Source organism: Aethalodelphis obliquidens, unplaced genomic scaffold, assembly GCF_003676395.1.
Source record: "Aethalodelphis obliquidens isolate GAN/ISIS:26980383/991018 unplaced genomic scaffold, ASM367639v1 scaffold34, whole genome shotgun sequence".
Lineage (NCBI taxonomy): Eukaryota > Metazoa > Chordata > Mammalia > Artiodactyla > Delphinidae > Aethalodelphis > Aethalodelphis obliquidens.
Genome location: NW_020837978.1, coordinates 9,009,632 through 9,036,498, shown reverse-complemented (window position 1 = coordinate 9,036,498; position 26,867 = coordinate 9,009,632). Strand labels below are relative to the sequence as shown.

Below are 26,867 nucleotides of genomic sequence, written 5' to 3'. Positions count from 1 at the left end.
CGGACGACTGTTTTGTAACTTAATTTACAATTCCCAGAAGCTGTCATATTCACCCTTAGGAACTTTGCCCATTTCTGTCCGTATGCTATGTATACTTACAGAAAGTGTTCTCAAGTACTGAATCTCCTCATAAGTTAACAGCTACAGAATTACTCCTCACAAGTTGGAAAAATTGGTCACTTGGCTAAATGGATTTCAGTGAGTTTCACACAGCAGTAACACCACTATAAAGCCCCCATTTCTCAAAAATACGGGTGGAGGGGGGCGAGTGTGGAAGGAATGTTAACCTAGGGCTATCTTCCGAATGTAGGTTGCTGGCCCCTACATGACATAAAGAAAGCACAACTAAAGCGATGGTAAAGTCAGTAAACGATATTTTACTGAAACATAACACAGAAACTCTGTCTGAAGTGTAAAGTTACTGTCTTACGCAAGAAGGACAGACCCATTTTCAAAGACTAATATGAATACAATAAATATGGAGCTCACGTACTAATTTATACACAGAAACTCTGTCCCACAGCCATAAAAATTTATATTTAACAGTGCAACATATAATTTAATCATTGGATTTATTTGACAGGTTTTTTTGCTAAACACAAATAACTACCTGGTTTTCATATACATATATAATATATATTTTATGTATATAGATATTCAACAATCTGTACAGTCTCTAAACATAAAACTCCTAAAAGGCACAATTGTCTATACAACATGTACAAAAATGGCTGGAGCTGACACAAAACAACGATTATTGGTCAAAAGTTCATGATTGCACAAAGATTAGTCATGAGTTTATGTCAGAAAAATGTGCTTTAAGGAAAGGAGGGTTTTCAAAGAAACCTGTAAGTGTTCTCTAAAAAAAAAAAAAAAATTCCAGAAAACCAAAACCCAAACAAAACCCCAAACCCGCAAATAAAACGCCCCTAGGTTGCGATCACGAGCCTGTCCTCGTCCTCGTCGCTGCTCACATCGCTGAACTGCGCGGCCTGCCTCCGGGCCGGGGGCGGGGCCGGGGCCGGGGGCGGGGCCGCGGGTCCCTCCCGGTCCAGGGGGCGAGGCTGCCGGCCAGACGGCGGGGGCCCGGATGCTGGTTTGCCCGGAGCCGCAGGGAGTTCGTGCCGGGGCTTCGGGTGATTCCCGGAGGCGGCCGTCCCCGCGTCCAGGCGACTGGAGCCGTCCCGCCTGGCGTGGTCTCTGGCCGGGGCAGGTGGGTCTAGACCCTTCGGTGCGTTTTCCCGAGGAACTCGGGGCGAGCCCTGCGGCGACGCGCTCCCACCGCCCGGGTGCGCGCCGGCGGCCGAGGGCTGCTTGGGCGGCGCCTCCCGGGCTCTGTTTGGGGGAGCGGGCCTCTCGGGGGCTCCCTGGGCGTCCACGGTGACCTGGCCGACGGAGGGGATCAGCGTGGGCAAGGCGATGTTCAGGATCTGGAGGCCCGGGATGGGGGGCGGGGGGGCGGGGCCGCTCTGGGAGGAAGGGCTGGCGGTCACCACCTGCAGCCCCACGGCGGCGTTCAGAGCGAGCCCGGGCGGGCGCACCTGCGGGCCGAGGTTCGCGCTGGCCAGGCCTAAAATGTTGACGGTCTCCATGCTCAGTGCCGGCAGGGGCTGCAGGGCCGGCGGACTCGGGTTCTGCAGGCCCGGCACGCGGATTTGGCCGATGGGAATACAGGGCACCACGCTGCTCAATTCAGCCACTCCGGAGGGGCTGGTAGCGCTGGACACTTCGGCGGTCAAGTCCCCGGGGGTGCCCACAGTTCTGTGAATGACGTTGACAGCGGGGATCGTGAGTTGCACTGGCCCAGCTTGGATGGGTACGAACGTGGAGTATGTGAGGCCGGCAGGGACCGCCTGGATCCCCCCGACCGGAAGCATATTATATGGTGTCCTTGACTGCAGCTGGGAATGCAGAGGAAGGTGGCTGAACAGATGCGTCTGGGGAGAAGGCAGGCCTGGAGGCGGATGGAGAGCGACTTGCTGCTTCGGCTCCTGAGCGCCGGGCCGAGGCGAGGTCGTGCAAGGAGGTGCCCCTGCCGGCTGAGGGCTGCGCTCAGTGCCCCGCGGAGGAAGGCTCACGGATGACGGGCCCTAAAAGACAAGACGGAACGGTCCTTGATGGCAGAGCTTCCTTATTAGTCACTGAGCTAAAATCTTTAGCTCCTGTAAAGTCTATTCCTCCTGAGGTAAAAGTATGTACACTTGTATTTTATAAAAATGATAAGCTTGCTAAAAGTTGTATTTTGATTTAAACAATAAATTTCCAACTTAAAACCTATTACACTCGTCATCTCTTTCCAAAGGTCAGCAACAAGTTTTGTAGAGTACTTTACATTTTTCAAACAAATTTCCTGGATATCATCTCAGTTATACTGAAATTAACCCTGAGAGGGGCCATAATTCTTCTTCCATTGTTGTTGTTTCTATTATTGCTGCCACCAGCGGCTCCACCCTATTTTAGAGATTAGGAGTTACTGAGAAATTCTGAGATATTAGTTGGCTATGAGTATCGACTCGGGGGAAAATTAACTGGAGGACTCTCCATTTATGAAATAAAGAGCTGCCATTAACGGAAAGGTCTGCAGTTTTCATTTGTTCATTTATTCTAAGTGTATGAAATGTCTACTGGAAACCAGATTTCCAGCCATTGGCAGGTGTGTGAGCGATTTGGGGATAGAGAAGGTTAGAGCACAGGTGACTAATGTGAGAGTAATGAAATGTTAGTAGAAGGGATAAATCTCACCAATCCTCCCTTCCACCCAAGATTATCATATAAATATTAGCTTTTTCCTGATATATCCGTATTATGGAACTACATTAATGTACATACTAATTTAATTAATGTTACTTAAATAGGAACGTAATTTAATTAAATTATATTAATGTAGGATAGGCTACAGAAATCCAATCTTTTCACAGTCTTTTTAGTTTTCTCCAGTGATACCCAGCAATCCAAAATCTGCCGCATTTAGAAATAAATCCTATTACAATTATCAGTCCATACCAGAGGTAAGAGAACTGTCAATGAGAGAGAAGAACGGATTCCTCACAAGCCCACCAGGGTTTGTGAAAGCAGGAAATCATTCACAGCACACATGGAGGGTGACTTTCCCGAGGCCTGAGTCTGGCCCTGAGCTAGTTCTTGGGCAGGAAGCTTTCCTAAGCTGTCACAGCAATTTGATCATTCAAGCAAAGTGAACTTCTTAATACGTTTTTTGGGTCACATTAACTTTGTCATGGAAACTGGTAGCTGCCTGCTAACAGGGGCAAAATGCAAAATGTTCAGATAATTTAGTGCAAATCCACCACATCGATGCCAGTGGAAGATCATCTCAGAGGAAGCCGTGGAATACGTAGGTCCCAAGACTCACATTCTCTGTTGGCACACACATACTTTTTATTCCAAGATTTTTTTAAAAAAATCCAAATAATAACAAATGAGTATACTGTAAATATACTGGTTCTTTTACAGACTTATAATACAATATACAAACTCTGACTAAAATACCTAACAAGAATCCAAAGGACATAAATGTCCTTTGGCCTTAAATCAAACAAAAAAATAAGGTTAAAGAAACTGCCTTAGCTGTAAATGAGTAATTTAAGTGCACTGATTTCTTAAGTCAGTAGGTTCCCCATATTCAGTAGGTTAAACGAAAAGAAAACCACCAAGTTATTACCTGTGTTAAAGCAACAGCCTTTCCTGCCACAGAACTTCCCAGGACCTCTTCGGATTCGGGGTAGTCCACAGACATCTGGTGACACGGGGACCTGGGCGCAGCCTCGGGTGACCTGGCAGAGTCTCCAGGAGCGGCTGCCTCACCCTCGTCCCCCGCAGCCCGCTGCCTGGTCCTAACCGGAGACCCCGGCTTCCCGCCGTAGTCCGACTGCACTGTGCTAAGCACCGTCATCTTGGTGGGCAACGCTCTCGGGAGAACATCCATCGGGTCCGTGTGTCCCCCAGAAAAGCAATCAGGAATCCTGACGTCCTCGTCAGCACCCCGACAGTCCTGGAGGCCGCTTCTAGCCGGAAGGCGCTGCGGGCTGGCCGTGGCCGAGGGGGCTGCCGACAGGACCGACTCGGCCTGGCTGTCTTCATCCTCGTCTTCGTTCTCGTTCTCGTCCTCATCTGGGCCATCGGATTCTTCAAGATCATATCCAGACCGCTCGTAACTGAATCTTTGTTTTTCATCTGATAAAAACAACCGGGAGGGTATGTTACAGAATGTTTTGCAAGTGGTCGAATGCAACCTTTTCTTTTTTATAAGCTTGGCAATACTGTGAGGAATGTTCAAGGCAAGGGCTCTACCCATAAAAAGGCTACGGTTTAGTCAAGGAGAATGACATGCGGAGGTCAGTCTGTGCAGCAGGAATCAGAGGAGTGAGGCGCCGACAGAGTGGGGCGTGGCCAGGGAGGCTTGTTAGGGATGCAGAACGTGAAATGAACCTCGCGGGAGCAGACAGGCAGAGGGTGATACACAACGAAAACCAGAAATAAAGGCCTCAAATATTATACTCGTAAAACCTGCAAAAGAAAACTGAACTATATAAAGAAAATTAGCAAAGAGTTCACTGCAACTCTTTTTCTGAGCTCTTTTTCTCTATATACTTGTTTGTATCTCCCTTTTATTGAACAAATGAAAACAAAACCAAAAAAATGATGGTATTTCATATTTGCAAACAGAATCATTTTCCTTTATATTTGAATAGTAGTTTAGGCATATTTCCACTGTCCTCTGAGTAGTAATATTCTGTAATATTTAATCCTTGTACATTTTTTTTTTTTTAACTGAGAAAGGTACTAAATTTTCCCATCATTTTTTTCTATAATGACTCAACCCACTTCTCACAGGAAGGGGAACATTAATTAAAAGTCATTAATATCAGCCTTATAATGTCATGTGAGACTATGTTTAACAAGGAATATTCAAGATAATCTAGGGAATAGTTTCAGATATCTCATAAGCTCATGTGAAATTGGATTTAAAACCTTATCTATTCAAAATCTTGCAAAATTAGAGGTACTTTCCCTTAGAAAGCTAATAAAGTTTAAAAAGTTAAATGGATGAGGAGTGCAAAATCTCTACCCCAATTCATTGTCACTGAGCTATAATAAAGAAGGCATCAGACCAAGTTCAACTTAGCTGTGATACAGTCTGCATTTATATGTTCTTTTTGAAGAGAAAAAAACGTGAACAGAAATAATTAATAGGTATATTTCCTGGGTTTTCCAAATGGTTTGCACATTAATTTACTACTCTTTCTATATTACAAAGATAAGTTCTTAGAGAAAAGTCTTGAAGCATCAACACCAACACATTTGAGGATGTTTATTTCTAGGAGATAGAACAGACTAGAACTTTTATGTTTTTTTTTAATCTCAAGCATATATTACTTTTATAATTAAAACATTCAAACAGAAAACATATACGTTTAGATTCCTTTAATATGTGATTTCATGTCTTTTGATTTATGGGTTCTACTATTTTGCTGTAAAATCATACATAAAATAACACCAATCTGTTGAATCCCACCAGATGCCCATGCTGGACGTGGAATGGGTGACTTCCGGGTAGATGCCCTGCCTCCTGCCTCACAGATCCCTCTCTGATACCTTGTCTGATGTCTGAAATGCTAAAATTAGAGAGTCATCCCCCATATATTTTGAATTTGCCACATGAATGCCGAATCAGATGTATTTTTAGAGATTTTAATATGAGAAAAAATTTTTCTTTCAAAGGAGAAAGTAAAAAAACTCAAAACAAAACAGAAGAAACCGGATGACTGACGAGAGGGAACAGGTTACTGGAGAGGGAGGCTGATTTCATCAGAGGCCAACCCTGCCGCAAAGCCTGACTAGGGTGAGACTTGCTTTATCGTAAAAGCTATTACTTCTTTTCTTTTTTTTTTTTTTTTTAAATAACAGGCCTAACTTTAAATTTATGACTTTCCTTAAACCCATTATAAGGTTGAAGTCCCAGGCAATCCAACAGCCCAAACTCTAGAGACAGTGTCTGTAGGAAGAGAGGAGACACATGCTTGTGTCATCTGGGGCAGATGCAGCAGGACACGGGTCGGGGGAGGTCAGCTAAATGGTTGACAGACTGGTTAGAGCCAAGCGTGGGCTGGGAGGGCTGTGTGACTCCTCTGGGGCTACATTCTCTTGCAGGCTCTATGTCATGAACACCATTCAAGCACTCACAGAAAAGAGCACTAAGTATCCATTGTGGTCCAGATCCGGGGGAGAGCAGCAGCATTTAGGAGGGGCAAGGAACTCCCCCTAGGTCCCTCTCCCCTCTCTCCACTAGGGAACAAACACTTTGTCCTGTGAAGAGGAGGGCAACAAGCATTGCTGCCCTTGGGAACTTTGGTGAAAACTTACTGCAGTAGGGAAAGGGAATGAATAAGAGAAAAAACACAACTCTACTCCTTAAGGAGGGACAAGGTTGCCAGCTGAGTCCACCACAACAGCTGAGCTAGGGAAGGAGAACAAGAGGGCCACAGTCCAGAAACCTGAGAACATGGTGCACGTAGAAGGCTGAGGCTGCATCAGAACAGAGGTGGCATCCCATCCTCCTCTTCACCCCCTAATGCCAAGTTAAGGAGCTTGAAATGAGAGGTAACAGCAAAATACTGCTGGAAGAGGACCAGGAGAAGAATAGAATGTGTAGAGCACCCTCTCTGAGGCATAGCACAAAGGAAACACCTAAAACTGGAAAGGAACAAGCACTTCTCTTATAACCCAACCCCCACCGCAAACAAGAAGTGGCTCTATAGGAATCTGAAGGCTTTGTTGCTCTGATGGTAGCCTTAACAACAACAAATCTCTCCAACCCAGTCCAACTCTTGACTAGAAACGTTCTAACTCCCACACAAAGGGCCTTGCTAGGCATAAAAACCATTTACATTAGTCTCTACTGTCTTATGCAAGATGTCTAGCTTTCAACAAAAATTACAAGGCATACAAAAAGGCAAGAAAAAACATACGCAGAAGAGGAAAAGCAATCGGAACCAGTCAGATATGATATAGATGTTAGAACTTGCAGAGAATTTAAAATAATCGACCAATATGTTAAAGGCTCTAACGAGAAAGGTGAACAATATATACTACCAAGCGGGAATTTCATCTGTGAGATGAAACTATGAAAAAAAAAAAAAAAAAAGAAATGCTAGCAATGAAAAACACAGTAACAATGATAAGAAAAGAAAAGGAAAAAACAAAAACAAAAAACCCCAGAATTCTATGTTCTATGCTCATTGAAAATAATTTTCAAAGATGAAAGAGAAGTACAGACTTTCTTAGAAAACAAAAACTGAGGAGATCCACTGCCAGCAGACCTACTTGACAATAAATGTTAAAGGAAGCTCTTTAGGCACAGGGAATATGGTATCAGATGGGAACTCATATGTACCCCCCAAAAAGAAAAGCAATGGAAATACAATAAATGAAGATAAAATTTAAAAAAATTTTTAATTGCTTGTTCTAAAAGATAATTTGATGTCTACAGTAGTAAAAATGTGCTATATGTTTAGAGCATGTGTAAATGTAAGTGGTATAACAATAATAGCACAAAGGATGAAAAGGAGGAATTGTGAATACACTGCTATATAAAGTCTTTACACTACATGTAAAGTAATGGAATATTATTTGAAGGCAGATGACTAAATTTTCTTAAAAGACACAAATAAGTCAACAGAGGAGAAAAACAGAACCATAAAAATGCTTAATTAAGGCATAAAAAGAAGGAAAAAATGAAGCAAATAGGAAACAGCTGGCACGATGATAGATTTTATTCCAACTACATGAAAAATAAAAATAAAAGGAAGGCTCTAACACATGAATTTAAAGAGAGAGACTGCTAGACTGGGTAAAAAAGCAAGTCCCAAGTATATATTATGGATGAGAAATCCATTTTAAATATAAAGACATAATAGATAGAAAGTAAAGTTTGTAGAAAGATATACCTTTAAAAATTAACTAAAATACAGCTGAAAAAACTATATGCTAATATCAGACAAAGCAGACATCAAAACAAGGAATATTATCAAGGATGAACAGGAACATTAAATAATGATAAAAGGGTTACCTTTCCACGAACATATAACAATCCTAAATGTGTAGCAATGAAACCAGAGCTTCAAACTAAATGAGGCCAAAACAAAAAAGCAATAAACAAATCCACAACTGCAGCTGAAGACTTCAACACTCTACTCAGTAATTGATGGAACAAGTATACAGAAAATCAGTAGGAACACGGAAGACTTGAAAAATACTGTCAACCATCTAGACCTAGTTAACAGTTATGTTCCACCCAAAGAGCAGAATATGCTTTCCTTCTAAGTGTACGTGGAACATTCACCAATGTGTATATTCTGAGCTACAAAGCCAACCTCGACACATTTGAATGAATAGAAATCATACTTACGTTTTTGCTTGAAAACAGAATAACCTAGAAATCAGTTACTGGAAGATATCTGAACAATCCCCCAATATTTCAGAATTAAATAACACATTTCTAAACAATCCATGAGTCAGAAATGAAAGTCTCAAAGAAAAGTTAGAAATATTTTGAACTGGATAAAACCCAAAATATAACATTCAAAATTCGTGGGATGCAGCTAAAGCAGTGGTTAGTGGGAAATTTATTGCATCCAACACTTCTATTAGGAAAGAAGAAAGGTCTCAGATAAATAATCTAAGTTCTCAGCTTTAGAAATTAGAAAAAGACAATCAAACTAAACCGAAAGCAAGGAGCAGGAAGGAAATAACAGAGGCATCTTTCAAGTGGCCAGTGGCTACGAAGCTATAGCACATCAATACGACGGAATACTGCTCAGCGATAGAGAGGAATGAACTACTGACACCCACAAAAACATGGACAAATTCACATGTATTCTGATAAGTGAGAGAAGCCAGACCCCCAAAGCTCCTTATTCTGATTCCTTTCGTATGACACTCTGGAAAACGTAGGAATACAGGGAGGAAAAGAGATCAGTGGCTGCTAGGGGCTGTTGGATGCAGGGGGGAGGTGTCCATACAGAAGTGGCGCAGAGGAATTTTGGGGCGATGGAACTGTTCTCTGTGGAACTGTGGGGCTGGACACACGATTGTACACATTTGTCGAAAACCACAGAACTGTGCACCCTAAGGTGAATTGTAGGGTGTGTAAATACAAACACAACTAACCAGGATGTGGTAGAAATCTAAGATGAAATGCAAGCTGAGACGGATGGCTGAGTACAAATGAACTCCACAACCATGACCTAGGTAACCCTGGCAAAGGGGGTTCTGACCAGACAATGTGAAGGCTAAAGACAAAAAGAGCTGCACACAGACACTATGCTGTGATTGTAAACCTGTTTTTCACAGGTGGGTCAGCATTTCTGGAACTAGTTTATTGGTATGCTAGAGTTGAACAAATAAGTGAACATACTGTAGATGAGAAGGTTTCTCACTGTTGGTGAAAGAAAGAAAAAGGAAATGGAGCAGGCTAAAATAAACTCTGTGGGACTGGACTGGAACTGGAATTATCAGTATGGATTCATGTTCTCGTTTGTGTGTGTGTGTGCGTGTGCGTGTGTGCGCACGTACACATACACAGATACAGAAATAAACACAGATGTACGTATATGTACGAGTTAGCATAAATATGCATATTTCCCAGCTCTATCCAACGAGAGGGGCTAGAAGCAGTGACAGGTTAGTAGCCAGAAACACACCACCTAGCGGCTAGATCTTGGTTCCTAAATACCATTCTCCAGTAACGTGAACCAGGGGTCCCTGGGGAAATGGTGAACTCCATGGCTGGAACATCTTGGGTGTCAAAAAGTAAGGAACTGGGATTCCCTGGTGGCGCAGTGGTTATGAATCTGCCTGCCAATGCAGGAGACATGGGTTCAAGCCCTGGTCCAGGAAGATCCCACATGCCTAGGAGCAGCTGAGCCCATATGCCACAACTACTGAGCCTGTGCTCTAGAGCATACAAGCCACAACTACTGAGCCCACATGCCACAACTACTGGAGCCCACACGCCTAGAGCCCGTGCTCCACAACAAGAGAAGCCACTGCAATGAGAAGCCTGCGCACCGCAACGAAGAGTAGCCCCCGCTCACCACAACTAGAGAAAGCCCGGGCGCAGCAACAAAGACCCAACACAGCCAAAAATAAATGAATAAATAAAATAAAAATTAAAAAAAAAAAGTAAGGAACCACTTAAAGAAAAAAAAGAAGCAGGATGTTGAAAGGGCATAGGAACAGACCTCAAAGAGCTCTCAATGGTCAATGAGAACTTGAGCTGCACAATAAATAACTGGATTATAACCCAAAGAATAAAATACATAACCTTGAGTCCATACTGATGTAAATGAATGAACGGATGAATGAACTAATGGAGAAATGGTACCTTTTCCTTGCAGAAAAATTCTAATTGATAAATTAGAACCCCATAGCAATACTTACCACAGGCAAGAGCCACCAGTGCATAAACAGGATATCTGCATAGTTTGAAAGTATCTCCGCAAATATGTAATATTTATAAAGCGAACAACAGTAAGTTCACAGTAGCTAGTCCTGGCAGACATCACCTTAGCCGAGTAAAGAAGGTTAACGTGACCGGTAATACACACTGACATGCTGTACCCCCGATATGATGCACTAAGAAAAGCATAACCACCCTATGGCGCCTCCCCAATAATGTATACCCTCAATCCAGCTGTGAGCATATATCAGAAAACCCCAAACTGAGAACAGTCTACAGAATAACTGATCAGGACTCTCTATAAATGTCAAGGTCATGAAAGACAGGAAAGACTGAGGGGCACGGTGGAGGAGCCACGACGACTAAGTGTGATGTGGGATCCTGAAGGGGAGCCTGGGACGGGAAAAGGACATCAGGGGAAAAACTGGTAAGTCCTATGCTTTAGTTAGCAATCCTGAGCTGACAAATGTTCTTGGTTATGTAAGATTCTAGCACAGGGGAGGCTGGGTAAAGAATATACAAGAACTCTCTCTACTAGTTTTTCGACTTTCTACAAAGACCAAAGTAATCTTTTAAAAAATGACATTAAGGAAAAACCTATTTGCCAATGCTCCAGGACCTTTATTTTACTCTACTGACACCAATATTCTGTCTCATTCAGATAAGCCTGCACAATCTCCATCTCCCTGCTGTTCTTATTATACCCATCAAGACTTCTCTTTCTGACAAGCAATTTTTTTCTTTCCCATTATTTAATAGGAAACTATTAATTGAAACAAATTCCAACACTTCTCTTGTTTAATTTAAAGGCACAGGTAATTTCTCCAAAATACATCCTAACACACACACACACGCACACACACACGCACACACACACACGCTCTTTAAATATCTGGCACCTAACACTATTCTTACCTCGTATCTTGTACCTATTTTTGCAGTTCTTATTCAGTTGTACGTATGATGCCTGAATGCCTCTACTCCGGTTCTAGCCATCGAGACTGCGAGAGAACCCAGCTTAGTACTACAGACAGACCAGTGCTATCTGATCATAACTAAAACAAGGACTAATTAAGGACCTGACTTTTTATCAGACAATGATTTAAAAAAAATTTAAAAAGCAGTTAATTATTTTAAAGTGTGAAGCCCACAGCTCAAAAGTGTCAGAGCCAAGATTTAAACCCAGCTCTCCACATTCAGATGTCATATTATAAAAACCTAACCACAGAATGATCTGAAAGAAAGGTCAACAATGAACTACAGTCAATAACCTAGCTTATAAATATGCATGAGTGAGTTGAATATTTACAGGTACAGACATTAAAAGCTTCAAGTAATTATTTCATTTTGAAGAGTAGAACATATAAAATACAATCCCCAAGGAAAATGTAAACCAATAACCTTTTTAATTTCACAACAAATACACTGTATTTTACAGTAAGTATGGAAGTTTAAGAATAATTAGTTATACTATAAATCTTTAAAGTTTTTAATTTTACATATAGATACAAAATTTCAGTGTATGCAATGTATGAGGAGGATTTATAAAGAACACCATACGCTTTTTAATGGCTCCATTTTAATGTTCTTTGGCCTTGATCGTCCCATACTTCAGATCAAGGTTTGAAGTATTATGGGTGGGAAGACGTACAGGCTGGTGTCCCTGGACCTTTCTCCCTGGACAGAGCCACATGCCTACAGCTCACAGAGGACTTGAGAAGAGCTGGGATTTCTTTCTGTAGTTTTCCTTCCCCAAGATAAGGATTGAATAATGTTTCTCTCTCTACGTGCACTGGGTCGTAAAACTCCTGAAGGGGAAGACCCCTGTCAAAGTTTGGGAACCTGAAAATGAATTTGGGGTCATTACATATTTGTTAAACAGGGTGGATATTCTAGAGTGACCGGAACAAGATACAATGGATAATGGAAATGAACCGAAGACAATGGCATCTTTTAAAGATGCACAGCACCGAAACAAAGCCCAGACACCTCTGCTCTCTGGATGCGTGCTAAGAAAAGTCCTTTCGTATTACTGCCCTGTCCCCTTAACCCGTACCCCCAACGAAGACTGCTGCTATCCGGTCAGAAGCTGTGCAGGGTAGAAGACCCAGAAAGGAAAAGTGACCTGCCCGTGACAAGTCAGCAAGGTCAAGAACACAGACGTGTTAACTCCTCCAGAACCTGCCATTTTGCACTCTGTGATACTGCTCGTTTTGCTACAGCCTGTTACTGAGCATAGTAACTACGACGGCATACTCCAATAAGTTCCTATTGTATCAGGGGCTGCCAAACCATAGTTGCTGGCCTCACGCGGCTCCCGCCTGTTCTTTTAAATAAAGTTTTACTGGAACACAGCCAGGACCGTCATTTACATACTGTCTATGGCAGCTTTCCTGCCACACTCACAAAGTTTCGTTGTCATGCCAGAGACTGTGCGGCCCACAAAGCCTAAAATACTGATTATCAGGCCCTTTACAGAAAAGGTTTGCCAACATTTTACTCGTTATGTTTAAACCTAACAGCCACTCGTGACAGAGCTGATACCAAACTCATTTTACGCAGGAAGTTAAGAGACTTAAATACAGCTGGAAAGCATCAAAGTCAGAATTTGGAAACAGGTTTTTTTTTTTGTATTTAGGAGTCTTGTCATTACTCCAGTAAGATACTCTATGACAATTGTTCCTTCCTTGCTTTGTACAATGTAGACTGTACTATTCCAGCAGGGGGAAGGCTGTAGCTCACCCCTCTGCATCCCCCAAGGACCCTAGAACAGGTATAAGGAACCCATACTTACAGAACAAATTCATAAATAAATGGCCTATAGAATTTCTATTTAATTTCTGTCCTCCTAGATACATTCCCAACTCATTATAAATAAAATTTCTACTACTCAGTACAACTTTACATATGTGTAAAATTAATTCTTCTATTTTCTGTGAATTTAAATTCATGAGGGAAAGAGAAGGTAAACAATGCAGCAATATTGTTTTTCAAAAGTAATTTATGTCAAACCACTTCCCTAAAGATGTGTTTCAAAATCTGATTTCAGTTGGATGAACCCCAGGCTGCCCTCCCATCGCTGCCCGACAGTGACCCCTGCTGGCTGAGCCAGGAGGGGCTTCCCTCAGACAGGCTCCCCTGGGAGGTCAGCAGCACCTCCCTCTTCAACATTCTGCTACTGCTGTAATTGGTCTGCTTTCGTTTTCCTCATGTTTAGAAAAATTACTCTGAAATCCAGACAAACAAGGGAAACCTGGGGGAAAAGTCTTTTAAAGCATGCAACTACTGCAGTAGTGGGTTTTTGTTTGGGGTTTTTTATTAAACTATGTTTTCATCTTAACAACATAATGAGCCAGGGTTTAACGTTTGTTAACTTTAGGCAGTAAACCAAAAGGCAGTGGTATCTGCACTGTTCATTAACGACATACACACTTCTTTAACTGTAAGTCCCAAGACCTATCATGGTTTCTTATTGTGCGTGGAAGTTTCTCTTAAAAGAACTAATAATGTTTTCTGTAAACATCCCAGTGACAAAAACATATTCTACAGGTTTCATTTTGAAAGCACTTCATTTAGAAAAATTCATTAAGTTTATTTTAAGGGTAAACGTGATACAGGTTTTAAATCCTGTGATCTAATGCCATCCTCTTACACGCATCGTCCTAAGTACTTAACCTCCAGCGGGAACAGTGTTTCCAGTTGCACCTTGCCACACTGAATGGTTCTCCCAGTCTGGCAGTGGAGGGCACATGTTAACATTCTGAGCAGTCTGTTGACAAAAACATTCTTCGGATCAAGGACATGAAAAGCAAATAGCCAGCAGCATGGTTTTTGACACAGAAGGTGAAAAAGAAAAAGTACTTACTAATACCCCGAGAACACAGGGACGCAATTCCTGAGACTGTATCGTTTTGCATGGCAAGAATACAGGGACACGTGCAGCTGGCTGGAGGGATTAGACTTTTCAGGAACACCTACTATAACTACAGCTTGAGTTGCTAGTTTTAAACTACACGGAGACTCCTTTGAGATGTCGAATGTCCAAATTTTAATGGCTGCCTTAGATAAATTTATAGTTCCCTCTGCTTAATTCAAAATAAATGTTTCCCAACATCTCTAAATTTACTCCATTTGAAAATTGGAACAAGAATTCATCTGCTGAAGGATAAAATGGGCAGGGCTTCCCTGGTGGCGCAGTGGTTGAGAGTCCGCCGGCCGATGCAGGAGACGCGGGTTCGTGCCCCGGTCCGGGAAGATCCCACGTGCCGCGGAGCGGCTGGGCCCGTGAGCCACGGCCGCTGAGCCTGCGCGTCCGGAGCCTGTGCTCCTCAGCGGGAGAGGCCACAGCAGTGAGAGGCCGGAAAAAAAAAAAAAAAAAAAAAAAAAAAAAAGGGCAGCCATACAGCCCACTGTTCTAAGGGCAGCAAAGAATCAAAAAATCAGGGGTCTTTGCTCCTGCATCACAGCTGCTTCACGCTGACCTTTAATAAGCACTCTATCAACCAGGGAACATGCACATTCTGCTGGTGAATGACATTCAGAGTATCAAGTTGGTAGAGAGTAGAAAACAGGTTTAGGACATTCAAAAAAAGAAAAAGATTGAAGATAATACCAGGAAAAGAAATACTGTAGATAAGTAGAAATAAATATACAGTAAACCTTTGATGAAAATAAACAAAACAAGGCAGATATTAAGGAAACATTAAATATGAACATAGAACAAAAAGACTTGGACTTTTCCCAGAAAACCAGAAGCTGACCAAGACATTACCGAATGGTAATGAGTTTTCAAAAATAAATATGGTGGGATACTCTGTAGTAACACTGGCCTTTGGAGAGCCTTTAACAAATTTTGTTGAATAAATGAAAGCTCAGAGATGATATTTCTTGATGATTATGTATGTGCTACAGAAAAGATCAAACGACCAAGCCCCCTAATCTTTCCTCTAAACCTTAGAAACACTATCCTTAGGTTTCTGGTTGCTCTTCTGCAAAGCCTGGCATTTAGAATCAGGGTGCCCAAATAATATCCTTGTGGGGTTCTTTTCTTTAAAATGTTTACCCCATTTCCCAGATGTCTGAGATAATCAAGGTGTAAATATCTGGAACAAGTTCTTGCATATCCTGTTAGCACTGGCTGTTTAGGTATATGTGACTTTCATATAAGTGTGCTGAATTGAATAGTCCTTCCTAAGGTGCTGTAGGACTCCACTTCTGACAGAACTGCCCTGCTGTCAATGTGAAATATGAAGGTGGCTATCAAAACTACTTAAGGATTTTATTCAGTATCTAGAGAAGACTTAATGTCACAAATTTTCGTATTGATCAAGACGATGTGTCAGTGTACTGGTTTCCCAAGAGACACGTGGCTCCTGAACCTGGCTACTTATTTTTCTTTAATCACCGTTATTTGGTAGCCATCTGTAATCTAGTTGCATAATTAAGTGAGAAACTTTGACTGTGTTTAGGAAAGCCTAGGTGACAAAGGAGGTTCCGCTGATAAGAGTTTACTCAGTCATTTCATACTTGCGTATTTCACATAGTAGATCAGTCACGTCCCTGGATAAATGCAGCCGTGAGGGCAACATGAAAGGCATCGGAAGAGCCACTGGAATCACTACCTTTTGGGACACAGGTAAGAAACTGCTGTGATACCTAACTGCCGGCCAAACCTTAGCATTTTCCTGAATTTTTACGTAGACACGCAGCAAATGGAATCTCAGTGCGGTTTCTAGCAGTGCACTGTGCAGTGGGCTTAACACCAGAGTTACATTAGATTAAGAGTATGAGAAATGACAGTATGACCCTAGGATGCCACAAAAGCACTTGATAAAACTGTTCATCATTAAAGGGAAGAGACAGCAAGTTATGTGTGGAAAGACCCTACATTACACGATGCAATTTCATCACTTATTTTCATTTGTTGGGCCAGGAAAATAGGGAATACACTGTCAGGCAGCCATCTCGAGCTGGCGGCTGAAGTCTCAGAAGGAACCGCTGCCATGAGCCTGATCCCTGAGAAGGGGGAGGCTTCCAGGTGTGATCAGGGAGGCAGGAAACTCCTACGGGCAGGGAGGAAGCAGGGGGAGAGAGAACCCAGCATGTCAGATCACTCGGCACTGACCAGATTCTGGACCCCAAGCTTCCTTCTACGAGCAGATGTACACCTCAAAGATTAAAACTATGATAGTTGAAAATATTCTCCCTCCTATTTTTTTTTAAAGTTAGTCACTACTTCTACTACTACTATATGGCTAATAATTTGTAATTTTCCTTGGAAAATTAAATTGATAGTAAAATGAAACACTTCGTAACACACGCCACTACTTCGTGCAACACCCTTAGGGAGTCGATAAGGGCACGGTTTTAAAACATACACGGAAACACTAAGGTAGGAAAAAATCAAGTCCTTATCTTTTCTGATAGTCTAGTCTGTGGGGAAAGTTCTACCCCTTGGTGCTGCTCAGCAGAAATGAATTCCAGGAGAAATAATGCTCCCTAATTTAATAAATGAAGAGCAAGATTTCTACATGAGTCATTATACACATATACATACAAAATTGGGTGTCACGAGGGAAAAAATCGTACCAGACTTTCCACCCAAACCTGCAAACTCCATCTGGTAGAGAATGAGGGATGCTGAAACGCTGAGGTACTTTGTTCATAAAAACACCCTTTCAGAAAAAGATTTAAAAAAATAATTATTTATTTAGCTGCACCGGGTCTTAGTTGCAGCACATGGGATCTTTAGTTGCTGCATGCGAACTCTTAGCTGTGGCATGTGGGATCTAGTTCCCCGACCAGGGATCAAACCCGGGCCCCCTGCACTGGGAGCGCGGAGTCTTAGCCACTGGACCACCAGGGAAGTCCCCCCCAAAAGATTTTTGCTCTATCGTATTATTTATTATTGTTGCTGCTGAATGGGACTAACCACTTAAAGAAATCATGCTTCTTTTAGTCACTATTGTCTAACTTCCCACTACAAAATAGAACAGCAGCGGCAGAAAGAAAAAACAAACAAAAGCTCAGCAATGAAAATTCCTGGGGACACAAATTAAAAGCCTACTATTTGTTGTTTGCTTGTTTAAAAAACATTTGAGAAAATAATCCAGATTAAAAGTCAGATGTATATGGGACTAAAGAGGTAGTGGCTTTAAATTACTTTAGATGATACAAGAAAAAAAAAAAATCCCTCAGACTTTCTTAAAGGAAGGTGCTAAAACTCCCCTGCATAGTAGGACCTGTCCCCCAGCGCCCTGCCCAACTCTCTCATCCTGCCCTATTTATACTCCTGATGCCCTATTCCCCTCTCCCAACCTCTGGGCTTTTGCTCAACGACTCCCTCGGTCCAGAATGCTTGCCCTCCTTTATCCCACCCCCTCATCAATACTTTTTCAAACAAAGCAATATATGCATAATTATATTTTGATATATTTCCTTTCTTTTCGTTCTCCTAGGATACCCTTAGTCATCCTTCTGTTCCAGACGAGGCCGTCACTGTCCTTCCCAGATCCCAGCCTTGAGGAGTGAACCCTGCCAAGTCTGAGCTCACTCCAATGTCCCAACATCACAGCCACAGGCGAGGAGCTCCTGAGGGCAGTGACTGTGGACGTGCTAGACAGTTGCTGCGGTGCTGAATAAATAATCAATCACAAAGAGAATAAACTCTTCTCCTCTGGAGCCACTGAAAAATGGAACAGATGTTTATCCGTCTGCACAGATCATGACTGAGGATGAAAACATGGAATCGTCAGGATAACTTAAAATATCTTCTAGTCTTCTGATCTAATAACCAATAAATAAGAAATTAACAAATGAGTGGCCATCATCACCTTGAAAATTCCTATATCGACCACGGCCAAATCATGTAAACACTATTCATAGGTAAAGGCATTAAATATTGTATTACAGCTACCACTGAATTGTAGTGAAGGAATGTAATGGAAAACTAGTATATCATAGTCTAAAAACAACAATATTGAATGATTTCCTGACGGTTATAGGTCATTTTTTTCCAGTCATCCATTCAATCTACAACTATTTACTATCGATGGTTTGCTGCTAGCCACAATCCCAGTAAGTGCTGGCGATACAGCAGTGACCACAGGGAGATCGCCGTCCTTATGTCCTATTTTCTAGTTGAAAGGAACAGATAATAAATACACACACTCATCTGTAAGTTGTTAAGTGGTTGTAAGTGCTATACGGAAAAATAAAGCAGGTCGGGGGCGTGAGTAATGCTGGCAGTAAGAGGGTGAGGTGCTCTTTTCTCTAGGGAGCTTCAGGAAGGCCTCACTGATAAGGTGACATCTGAGCAGAAGAGCACTGAGAGATGATGGGGTGTCTTGCAGCACCTGGTGGGGGGCATTCCAAAGGGAGGAAAAGAGAAAAGGCCCTGGAAAGGGTCCAGCTCGGTGTGCTTGCCACCGAGGCAGGCGATCAGGGTGGCTGCGGCTGAGGGGCAGCGGAGGCGGGAGTGGAGCTGAGTTTCAGAGGCGTGGTGCTCGCAGGGGACACAGACCACGGCTCCGAACGAGACAGGAAACCGATGGAGGGTTTTAAGCAAAGCAATGACGTAACTTGTAGAAACCACTTTGGCCGCTGTGTTGAAAGCAGGCTGTAAAGAGGCAGGGGCTGAACCATGGAGACCAGTGAGGGGCTACTGCAAGCAACTTAGAAGACGTAATGATAGCTCTGACCAGGGCTGGGAGGAACAGGTGGTTCAAAGCGGTAGGTTGCCGAATACGTTTTGAAGGAAGAGCCAAAGGTTTTACTGGTGGATTGGAGCCAAAGGACACCAAGTACGACTTCAAGGTTTTTGGTCCAGCAGCTGCAAGGATGGGAGAAGGACTCCAGGGAAGCGTGCTTCTCAGAGTCACATAAGGGGGAAACCAGGAGTTTGGGGCACGTCACACTCTAGATGCCTATTAGACATCCAAGTGGAGATGGTGAGTGGAAAGATGGACATGCAAGTCTGGAGCGGATACTGGAATCATCAGCATATAGATGGTATTTAAAGTCGGAAGACTGCACGAGGCTACCTGGGGAGGGAGCACAGACAGAAGAGATGAGAGATTAGAGACCGCAGCCCTGGGCACTGCGTTCAGAGGCTGGGGAGATGAGGAGGATCCAGTGAAGGAGAGTGAAAAAAGAATGCCTAGAATATTCTAGGCTGGCGTTGGACTAGAAAACAGTACACCCTGCGGACACGCAGCATCACACTGTGGGCTTCTGCGCTTTCCTCTCTAAAAACATAGACATCTAAAGAATTGCTAAGCAAGATCCCATCTCTTAACTACCATCAGTTTAATAGAGTGAATCTTCTTCCCGAAGAATAGTAAGATCCAAACTTAGGACAGCAGTCAAGAAAATATAAGTACAGACAGCAGACTATCAAGGTGGCCCCAAACTAAAACGCGTGTAGCACCAGGTATAGTTAAGGATGTGCAGAAACAGAAATTATCCTAGGCAGCAATTTAAAATGATAAGGCAAAATCAATTTCCTCGGTATCTGCATACAAGGTGGTACTGTTCCTGCAACTCTGGAATACAGACTTAAACAAAACCAGATGCTATGTGTGGAGATACACACGTATGTGAAATGAACTGAGAGAAAGCCCCTAAGTGCAGTTAGTGTTTGCCTCTGGGAGGGAGCGTGACGGGCAAGGGCGAGTTAGGGATACTGCACCTAATGTGTCATGCCTTACTTAGCTTGTTTTTTCCCAAAAATACAAATTTATGAAAATACAATTTTCAAAAACACAGTTTATGAAAAAGACTTGAAGCAAATGTGAGAACATATTTATAATCCCCAACTCTGGTGTGAATACATGAGTGCATGTAATAAAACTCTCTGTAATCTTTCTGTATGTTTAAAAAACATCTCAAAATATTTTTAAAAGCACAAAAGACAATAATAAAGGGAAAACCAGACCATTTGTTTGAAACAGCGTTTGCCACATTTATACCTACATTCCAAGCCTATAATAAAGCAAAGGTGGAGGAATATATTTTGTTGGCATATTATAAAGAACTACGAGGTATGACAGCACTTGGCAAAATCCACCTATGTGCTATAATTTACTGTTCAATTAAAACCGTGAAAAAACTTTGAGTATACCACGGATAAGTACAGTAATTTAAAAAAAAAACAACACAGAAAAAACAGGTAAAACTACCTAGAGTTTTATCAGAGGATCTCATCTGAATTGGGAATTAGGCTATCAGGTTTGAGTTATAGTCTAAGACCTGCTTCAAGTGTTTCTGGAATCAGGTGAGAAATAACAAAAATGAACGGATAGATATGTAAGTCCATCAGTCAGCTGGCCAATCTAAACGATGCATGATAATTAATGGAAACTACACTTAATTCTCCTATGTAAATTAGGGATATAAACACTACCTTCCCTTGACAGTTTAGAAGATTCTACATTTTGCTTAATTTTGATAAGACTCATCTTCTTAAAGAAGCAAAACACCTAAGAGTATATATTATAATAATAATGCTTTTAACGTTTATACATTTTTCAGAAATTAGTATTTCATATTATAACCTCTACTTTGTGCCTTTTCTAGTCTCCGGGTAACAAATATACTCACTGAAAGCGTTACTCATTTTTCCTAGCTTTTTAATTCTGAATTGCTCAGCGTAACAGCAATAAAGCAAATAAATAATAAAGAGCGATTTTTTTTTCACTTAAATAGTTATGGTAGTTAATTTACTGCATGACTACTAAGAGCAGAAAATAAATCAAACAGACTATTTACATTAGAAGTAAATTAATTAATTTTATTAAATGTGTGTCTTTATACAAAGACATCAACACAGAATTCAATTCCTAGCCTTCAAAAATCAGTTTTTAATACGTATGTTCCTAGGACAAAAAGTTACACATATGTTAATTTGATACTTTTAAATCCTGATACTGCCATCCCCAACATGTATCAGAGCATCAAAGTGTCTATAAAGCACTAAAAACCTCCTTATTGTCCTAAGTTTGTTATGATTATATTTTCCTTCTACTGATAATACATCCACTTATTTCCCAAAATTCAAGTTAAAGGCAATCCTCTCCTTGTGCTTAAAATACGAAATCATATCAACTGTAGCACTTAAGATGTGAGTCACTTCTCTTGCATATTTAGAAACAAATTCAGGCTGATTCATTTAGTGTGTTACTGGTTGTCCGGTGGAATGAAAAGCATTTGCTTTTTTTTAACCTGCATTTTCAAAGATGTCCTCACCATTTTCTCTTTGGAAATTTTTTCTACATCAAACTAGTACATACTACCTAAAACATAGCAAGCAGGTAAATGTTTAATTTAGGGTGTTTTTCAAAAAAGCAATAGGACAACTTTTTTTTAAAAAACTTATCTCTTGTTGATAAATTCTTGGGTTAAAACAAAAAGTCTTACAAAAAAATAATTCTATTGTCTGACTAGTCGGAACAGATGAACAGCTTAATTTCCCCTCAAAATTGGTTAGAGATAAATACTTCTACTTGTTGAGTTAATATCACTAAGAAAACAACCAGTTAACCTTTTTTCAAAATAATAAACAATTTGGGGAAGCAAACAAATGTTTTATTCCCCAAATATTTCCAGACCAGCTGCCATGAGCAGGGCACTGCGCTGAGGCTGCGGGCACAGCGAATATCACTCAGGCATCAGTTTTACTCATGACACGCTTGAGAATCAGCGAAGAGGTAAGGGAGGAAGCATGTAAATAATAAAAAAAAGTTATGGCAGAAAGGGATTCAATACTCTCAGAGAGTGAACTCTAAAATATTACAGGCGTTGAGAAAAGGGAAAAATTGCTTCCCGCAAGTGGTGTGGGAAGGGAAAATCAGAGAAGGCTTCATGACGGCAGTGGATTTGAGCTAGATCTTGAAGGAAAATAAGATTTTGACCAATGCAGACGGGGAGCCACGTTTGTGTGGGGATTGAGGGTGAGGGCTTTACAGGCAGAGAGCCGGATCAGTGTCATGTAAGCAGGAGATTCAAGCATTAGGGCAGGTGAAAGAGAGAGAGATGAGGGATAAAGGTGAAGAAGTAGGCAGGCATCAGATTATAAAGGATTCTGAGGAATTACTTGAGGTCAAGTAGCTCATATTCTATTTGGTAGGCAAATGGAAACCAATGGAAGACCTGGAGCAGAGGAATAGTATGATCAGACACATGCTTCAGGAAGATTAACTTAACATCAGTGGGGATAGATGCAAAGGAAGGAAGACAAAGGGAAGGTGAGAAAACTGATTAGGAGTCTATCACATAGTATAAATAAGAGGTAATGAAAGGAGGAACTGAGCAGTATCAGTGGGAATGGAAAGAAGAGTATGGATGCAAAGAAAAAAAAGAGTACATTGTAAATAGCATTTATGAAAAATATGGAATAAAGCCTTACCTGATTCTTCTGTATCTTGTTCATCTATTAAACCTACTGAGACGCCTAAATCCACACATTTCTTGCTATGTGTCTTGGACTTCATGTGTTTTGTCAGATTTCCTTAAGGGAAAAGAATGTTTACTAAGCTTACATAGTATTATTTTGCTATTGCATTTGTCAACACTGGCAAATTCCATTCCTATTTCAAGTGAAAGTACAGATTGTGGTTATACAATTCCAATGACTAAAATTTGCTCAAAAAATAATACTGGTGTCTATAGGCTGTAATAACCTTGTTACTGGTAATAATCTCTCTCTCTTTCAAATCTGCCTCCTCAACTTTGATAATGTCTACTTTTGCCTATGGTTACTATTCTCTAGTCCCTATTTATTCCTTAGAACATTTTATATACACCTAAAGTCCCTTTCAGATTGCACTATGATCTGTGGTTTCTGAATTCTCCACCAGTTGTGTGCGCTGGCTTTCCCTCATAGTACTTTATTTCCTTGCACATTTTTTAGTTTTTATTGTAAACTTATATTCAGCAAGATTGGTTCCGTGGAGTCTTACGTACCCTGGGTTGTAGACACATCTCTATGGGTCAGCCTTCCAATTGCTTCTGCCTGGGACCTTAACAGTTTCATTACACTAATCCTGGATCAGTTTGTGAGGTTTTTTTGGCATGGCACAGGTATAGGGTTTTGCTTTTTAGCAGGTAGCTTTTCCCCCACATGGTCCAAAGTCACTGGACAGGAGAGCCATGCTTATTTCAGAGGTCTCAGATGCCATTCCAGGACCAGCATTAGACCCCAGGCCCGTGGGCATATATCTGGCAGCATTAAATCCCAGGCCTGTGGGCATATATCTGGCTTGATGTCCCTATGGACTTTTTTTTTTTTAATATCTGTTCACCATTCTAGTTTGGAGTTTCCTTAGTTTTGGCGGCTGGGAGTCTTTCTTTCTAAATTTCAAGCTTGGCTATCTATTTAAAACTACAGTTGGTTGTTGTACTATAAATAGTAGTTCTGTGTGTTTGGAACAAGAGAAAGAATTTCCTACATTAATTTTACTTCACCATACTGACTACAAGTCTCATAATAGTATCCCTAGAGGTGTGTTTCCTCTGGCAGCTGGTGTACACCTCTGGAAGTATCACCAGATTAACTGGGAACCATTGGGCGTGCTGGCCCCAAGTGATCACTAATGCAGGGGGAGAGCTCAAATTCTCGAGGATACCAAGCAGCTTGAGCAGATAATGCCACACACACAAAATTGCCAAGAAGGGAAAATCGTCTCTTTCGAAAATAAAATCTAAATGCTGAGTTTGGCGAGCAGGGCAAATTAGTATTTCAGAATAAACCTTCAGCAGAGCGAAAAATGTTTGAATCATTGGTCCAGATTTGAGTCTACAGTAGCTGAAAGACCTGCAAAATTGCACTATTTATAGAGCCTCACCTTCACTAAAATTGCACGAAGCCCGTGGGACTGGTCACACCTGTTTAGGCCAATTCTTGCACTAGTTAGTATGCACAGCAGCCCAGAGCTTAGCGCTCAAGGGGTTCCAGTGTAAGAGAGGCCCGGACCAGGAAATGTCTAAGATCCAGCAAACCTTGACCTCTGTGATTCTACAGGTAACGCCCGGCTTAAATGACTTGGCCGTGTCTGACATTTACCTTAAATGCACTTTAAAAGTAAACTATGAAGCAAATACGGCAAATTATTAACAATTATTAAAACGTGATGGGCATACTGGTGTTCATTATGCAAATATCTACTTTTCTGTATGCTTCAAAATTTTCACATTAGAAGTTATGAAAAATAGTTTTCCCATCTTATTGTAGCTGAAATTTCCACTTATTAGTCAAAACACTTTCTAGTATGATGACAATATTATAAACCAAATCACAAGGTCCGCTAATAGTGCTTTCAAAATGCTTTTGTTCCCTAAACAGACAGCCATGGAGGTCACTTGCTTTCTGAGAAGTTAATGTATAATGGTAACTAGGCAAATTTGGGAATATGAGTTTTTAATAAGCATATTTTCTCATAACTTGGGCTATTACTTATTATTAACCAACTTCTTAAGTAATTTAAAATAAAACAATTTGCATTTCAATATGCAAAGTATGTACATTCAAATGCAAATATCCCCTAGCAAGGCTGTGCATTAACTTAACAGATAAATTTTTCAACAGACTTAATAAACATTAATATAAATCCTCTGGAAAGCATGAAAGATTTTGTTTCTGGGTTCCTATAGCTATATATAAAGTCCAGCTTTCTGTGATATAAATGGAACTAAATCCTGCAGAGATGCAAGCTCACTGACGGAGCTGACTGACCTTTAAAGCAGAATAGTGAAAACAAACCAATTAAAATTATTTTGAAAATGCAGTCATAAAACAAACCGAGAGGACAAATGATGAAGTACAGATTTATGAGCATTACCATCAGAAGCATCAATTTCTAGGAGGGGAGATCATTCCTTTGATAGTACCATGCTATCTTTGCATACTCCTATTTATATAGCATGCCATTACATCACTATTACCTTCTGTTAATAACCAGACACATTCAAGAATGGGACAACAAAGTAAATCAGAGTAGGGCAAAATTTACAGCCTAATCTAAAAACAAGTCTTTTATTATTTAGCTACCTTTACAAGGTACTATGGAATCTGTTTGACATATATTCATAAACGGTAGACTTCTACAAGGAAGCGACCATAAAAAAGAGAACTGCCATGCCGAGAATAGGGAAATACTGAATTTCTAATATTTTCTTCACCAGTCTGCTTAGCTAGGGTAGCTTTCTTCAAATAAATATTTATCACATAATTCCAATGAATTATCTGACAAAACAAAAAAGTTAATGTAAATTCAGGTATCCAGCATATTTGAGAAATGAAAGACATGAAAACTGCTAACATATACTGCTCACTCTTCAAAGATCATTATGCCCTGTCCACCATTTAACAAACATTTATCTAATATTTTACATGATGTTGGCTTGAGTTATTTCATTAGGATTAACACTTGATGATTCATAATATTTTTCTTTGCCAAGAAATCTCTGTAGTTTCATTTGTTTTCCACATCAAAGTTTTCCTTCCTTTCTTTGCCCTTACTTTATAAAATTTCCTGATTCCTTTTCCTCCTTCTTTTGAGAAACACCCATTTCACATTATACCTGGATCCTCTTTTATGTGGTTTGGTTAACATCATTCTGTAACTGGTAATGTTTTATTTGTAATATTGGCTCCTGGTCTCACACTGGAAATTATTCAACAGACGGACTTTTCTTAATCATAGGATCAACACCAGTGTAAAAGCAGTAAGTTGGGTTAAAAGATCAAAGCACTTAATCCTATCAAAGCCTTCACACAAGATCAGGAAAATCATCCTGAAATGCACCCTCCGTTTCCAGAAGAAGGTTCTATACCACAACCTAAGAATGACAGAATTAGGGTTCCTTCTGACTTATGATTTCTTGAAACTTTAGAAATATTCAAGGCTACCTGAAGAACGGTTTTGTTTTTTCCCCCATCATTCTTGTTTCAGATTTTACTGGCATTTAAGGAGAGCTAATTTGAAGCTATTTAGTTGCTACATACTCTTTAAATGCCAATAAATACTGGCCAAAATATAGAATAAATTTTGCTAAAGAGTTGATCAATTTTTAAAACAAAAACTGCAAAGACAACCAATATAATCAGAAAAAAAAGCAAATGTTAACTGAAAAGGTATAAAAATAATATAGTTCTATTAAAAAATATTGATTAAATATTTTTCACAGATTTTGTCCTTTCAGACAAATAATTTTATGATTATATTGCTTTGTATTTGCGAGATTCTTACTTTCTAAAGGGTGGTATATGAAATTAAAGTCTCAAGCAAGAAATGTTTGTATAATGATTCATAACAAGGAACCTAATGGAGAAAGCAAACATTTTATGATAGTGTATTTATTCATTATATGTCACAGGAAATTTGTAGAGAGTAAA

General features: G+C 40.7%; 1 protein-coding gene across 10 annotated transcripts in view; it reads right to left on the bottom strand.

The window, feature by feature from the left end:
* Positions 1–357: 357 nt before the first annotated feature.
* HIVEP1 (HIVEP zinc finger 1) overlaps positions 358–26,867 on the bottom strand; it is a 144,297-nt gene continuing 117,787 nt past the window's right edge. For 9 of the 10 annotated variants that reach the window (XM_027128378.1, XM_027128375.1, XM_027128379.1 and 6 more), the window contains 3 exons: positions 22,881–22,982; positions 3,680–4,191; positions 358–2,090 (listed from right to left, as the gene is read on the bottom strand). In XM_027128378.1, the coding sequence (XP_026984179.1) occupies positions 930–2,090; positions 3,680–4,191; positions 22,881–22,982 (1,775 nt within the window). In that variant the 3' untranslated portion in view covers positions 358–929. The remainder of the gene's footprint in view (positions 2,091–3,679; positions 4,192–22,880; positions 22,983–26,867) is intronic. The other variant, XM_027128380.1, reaches the window with a different exon arrangement.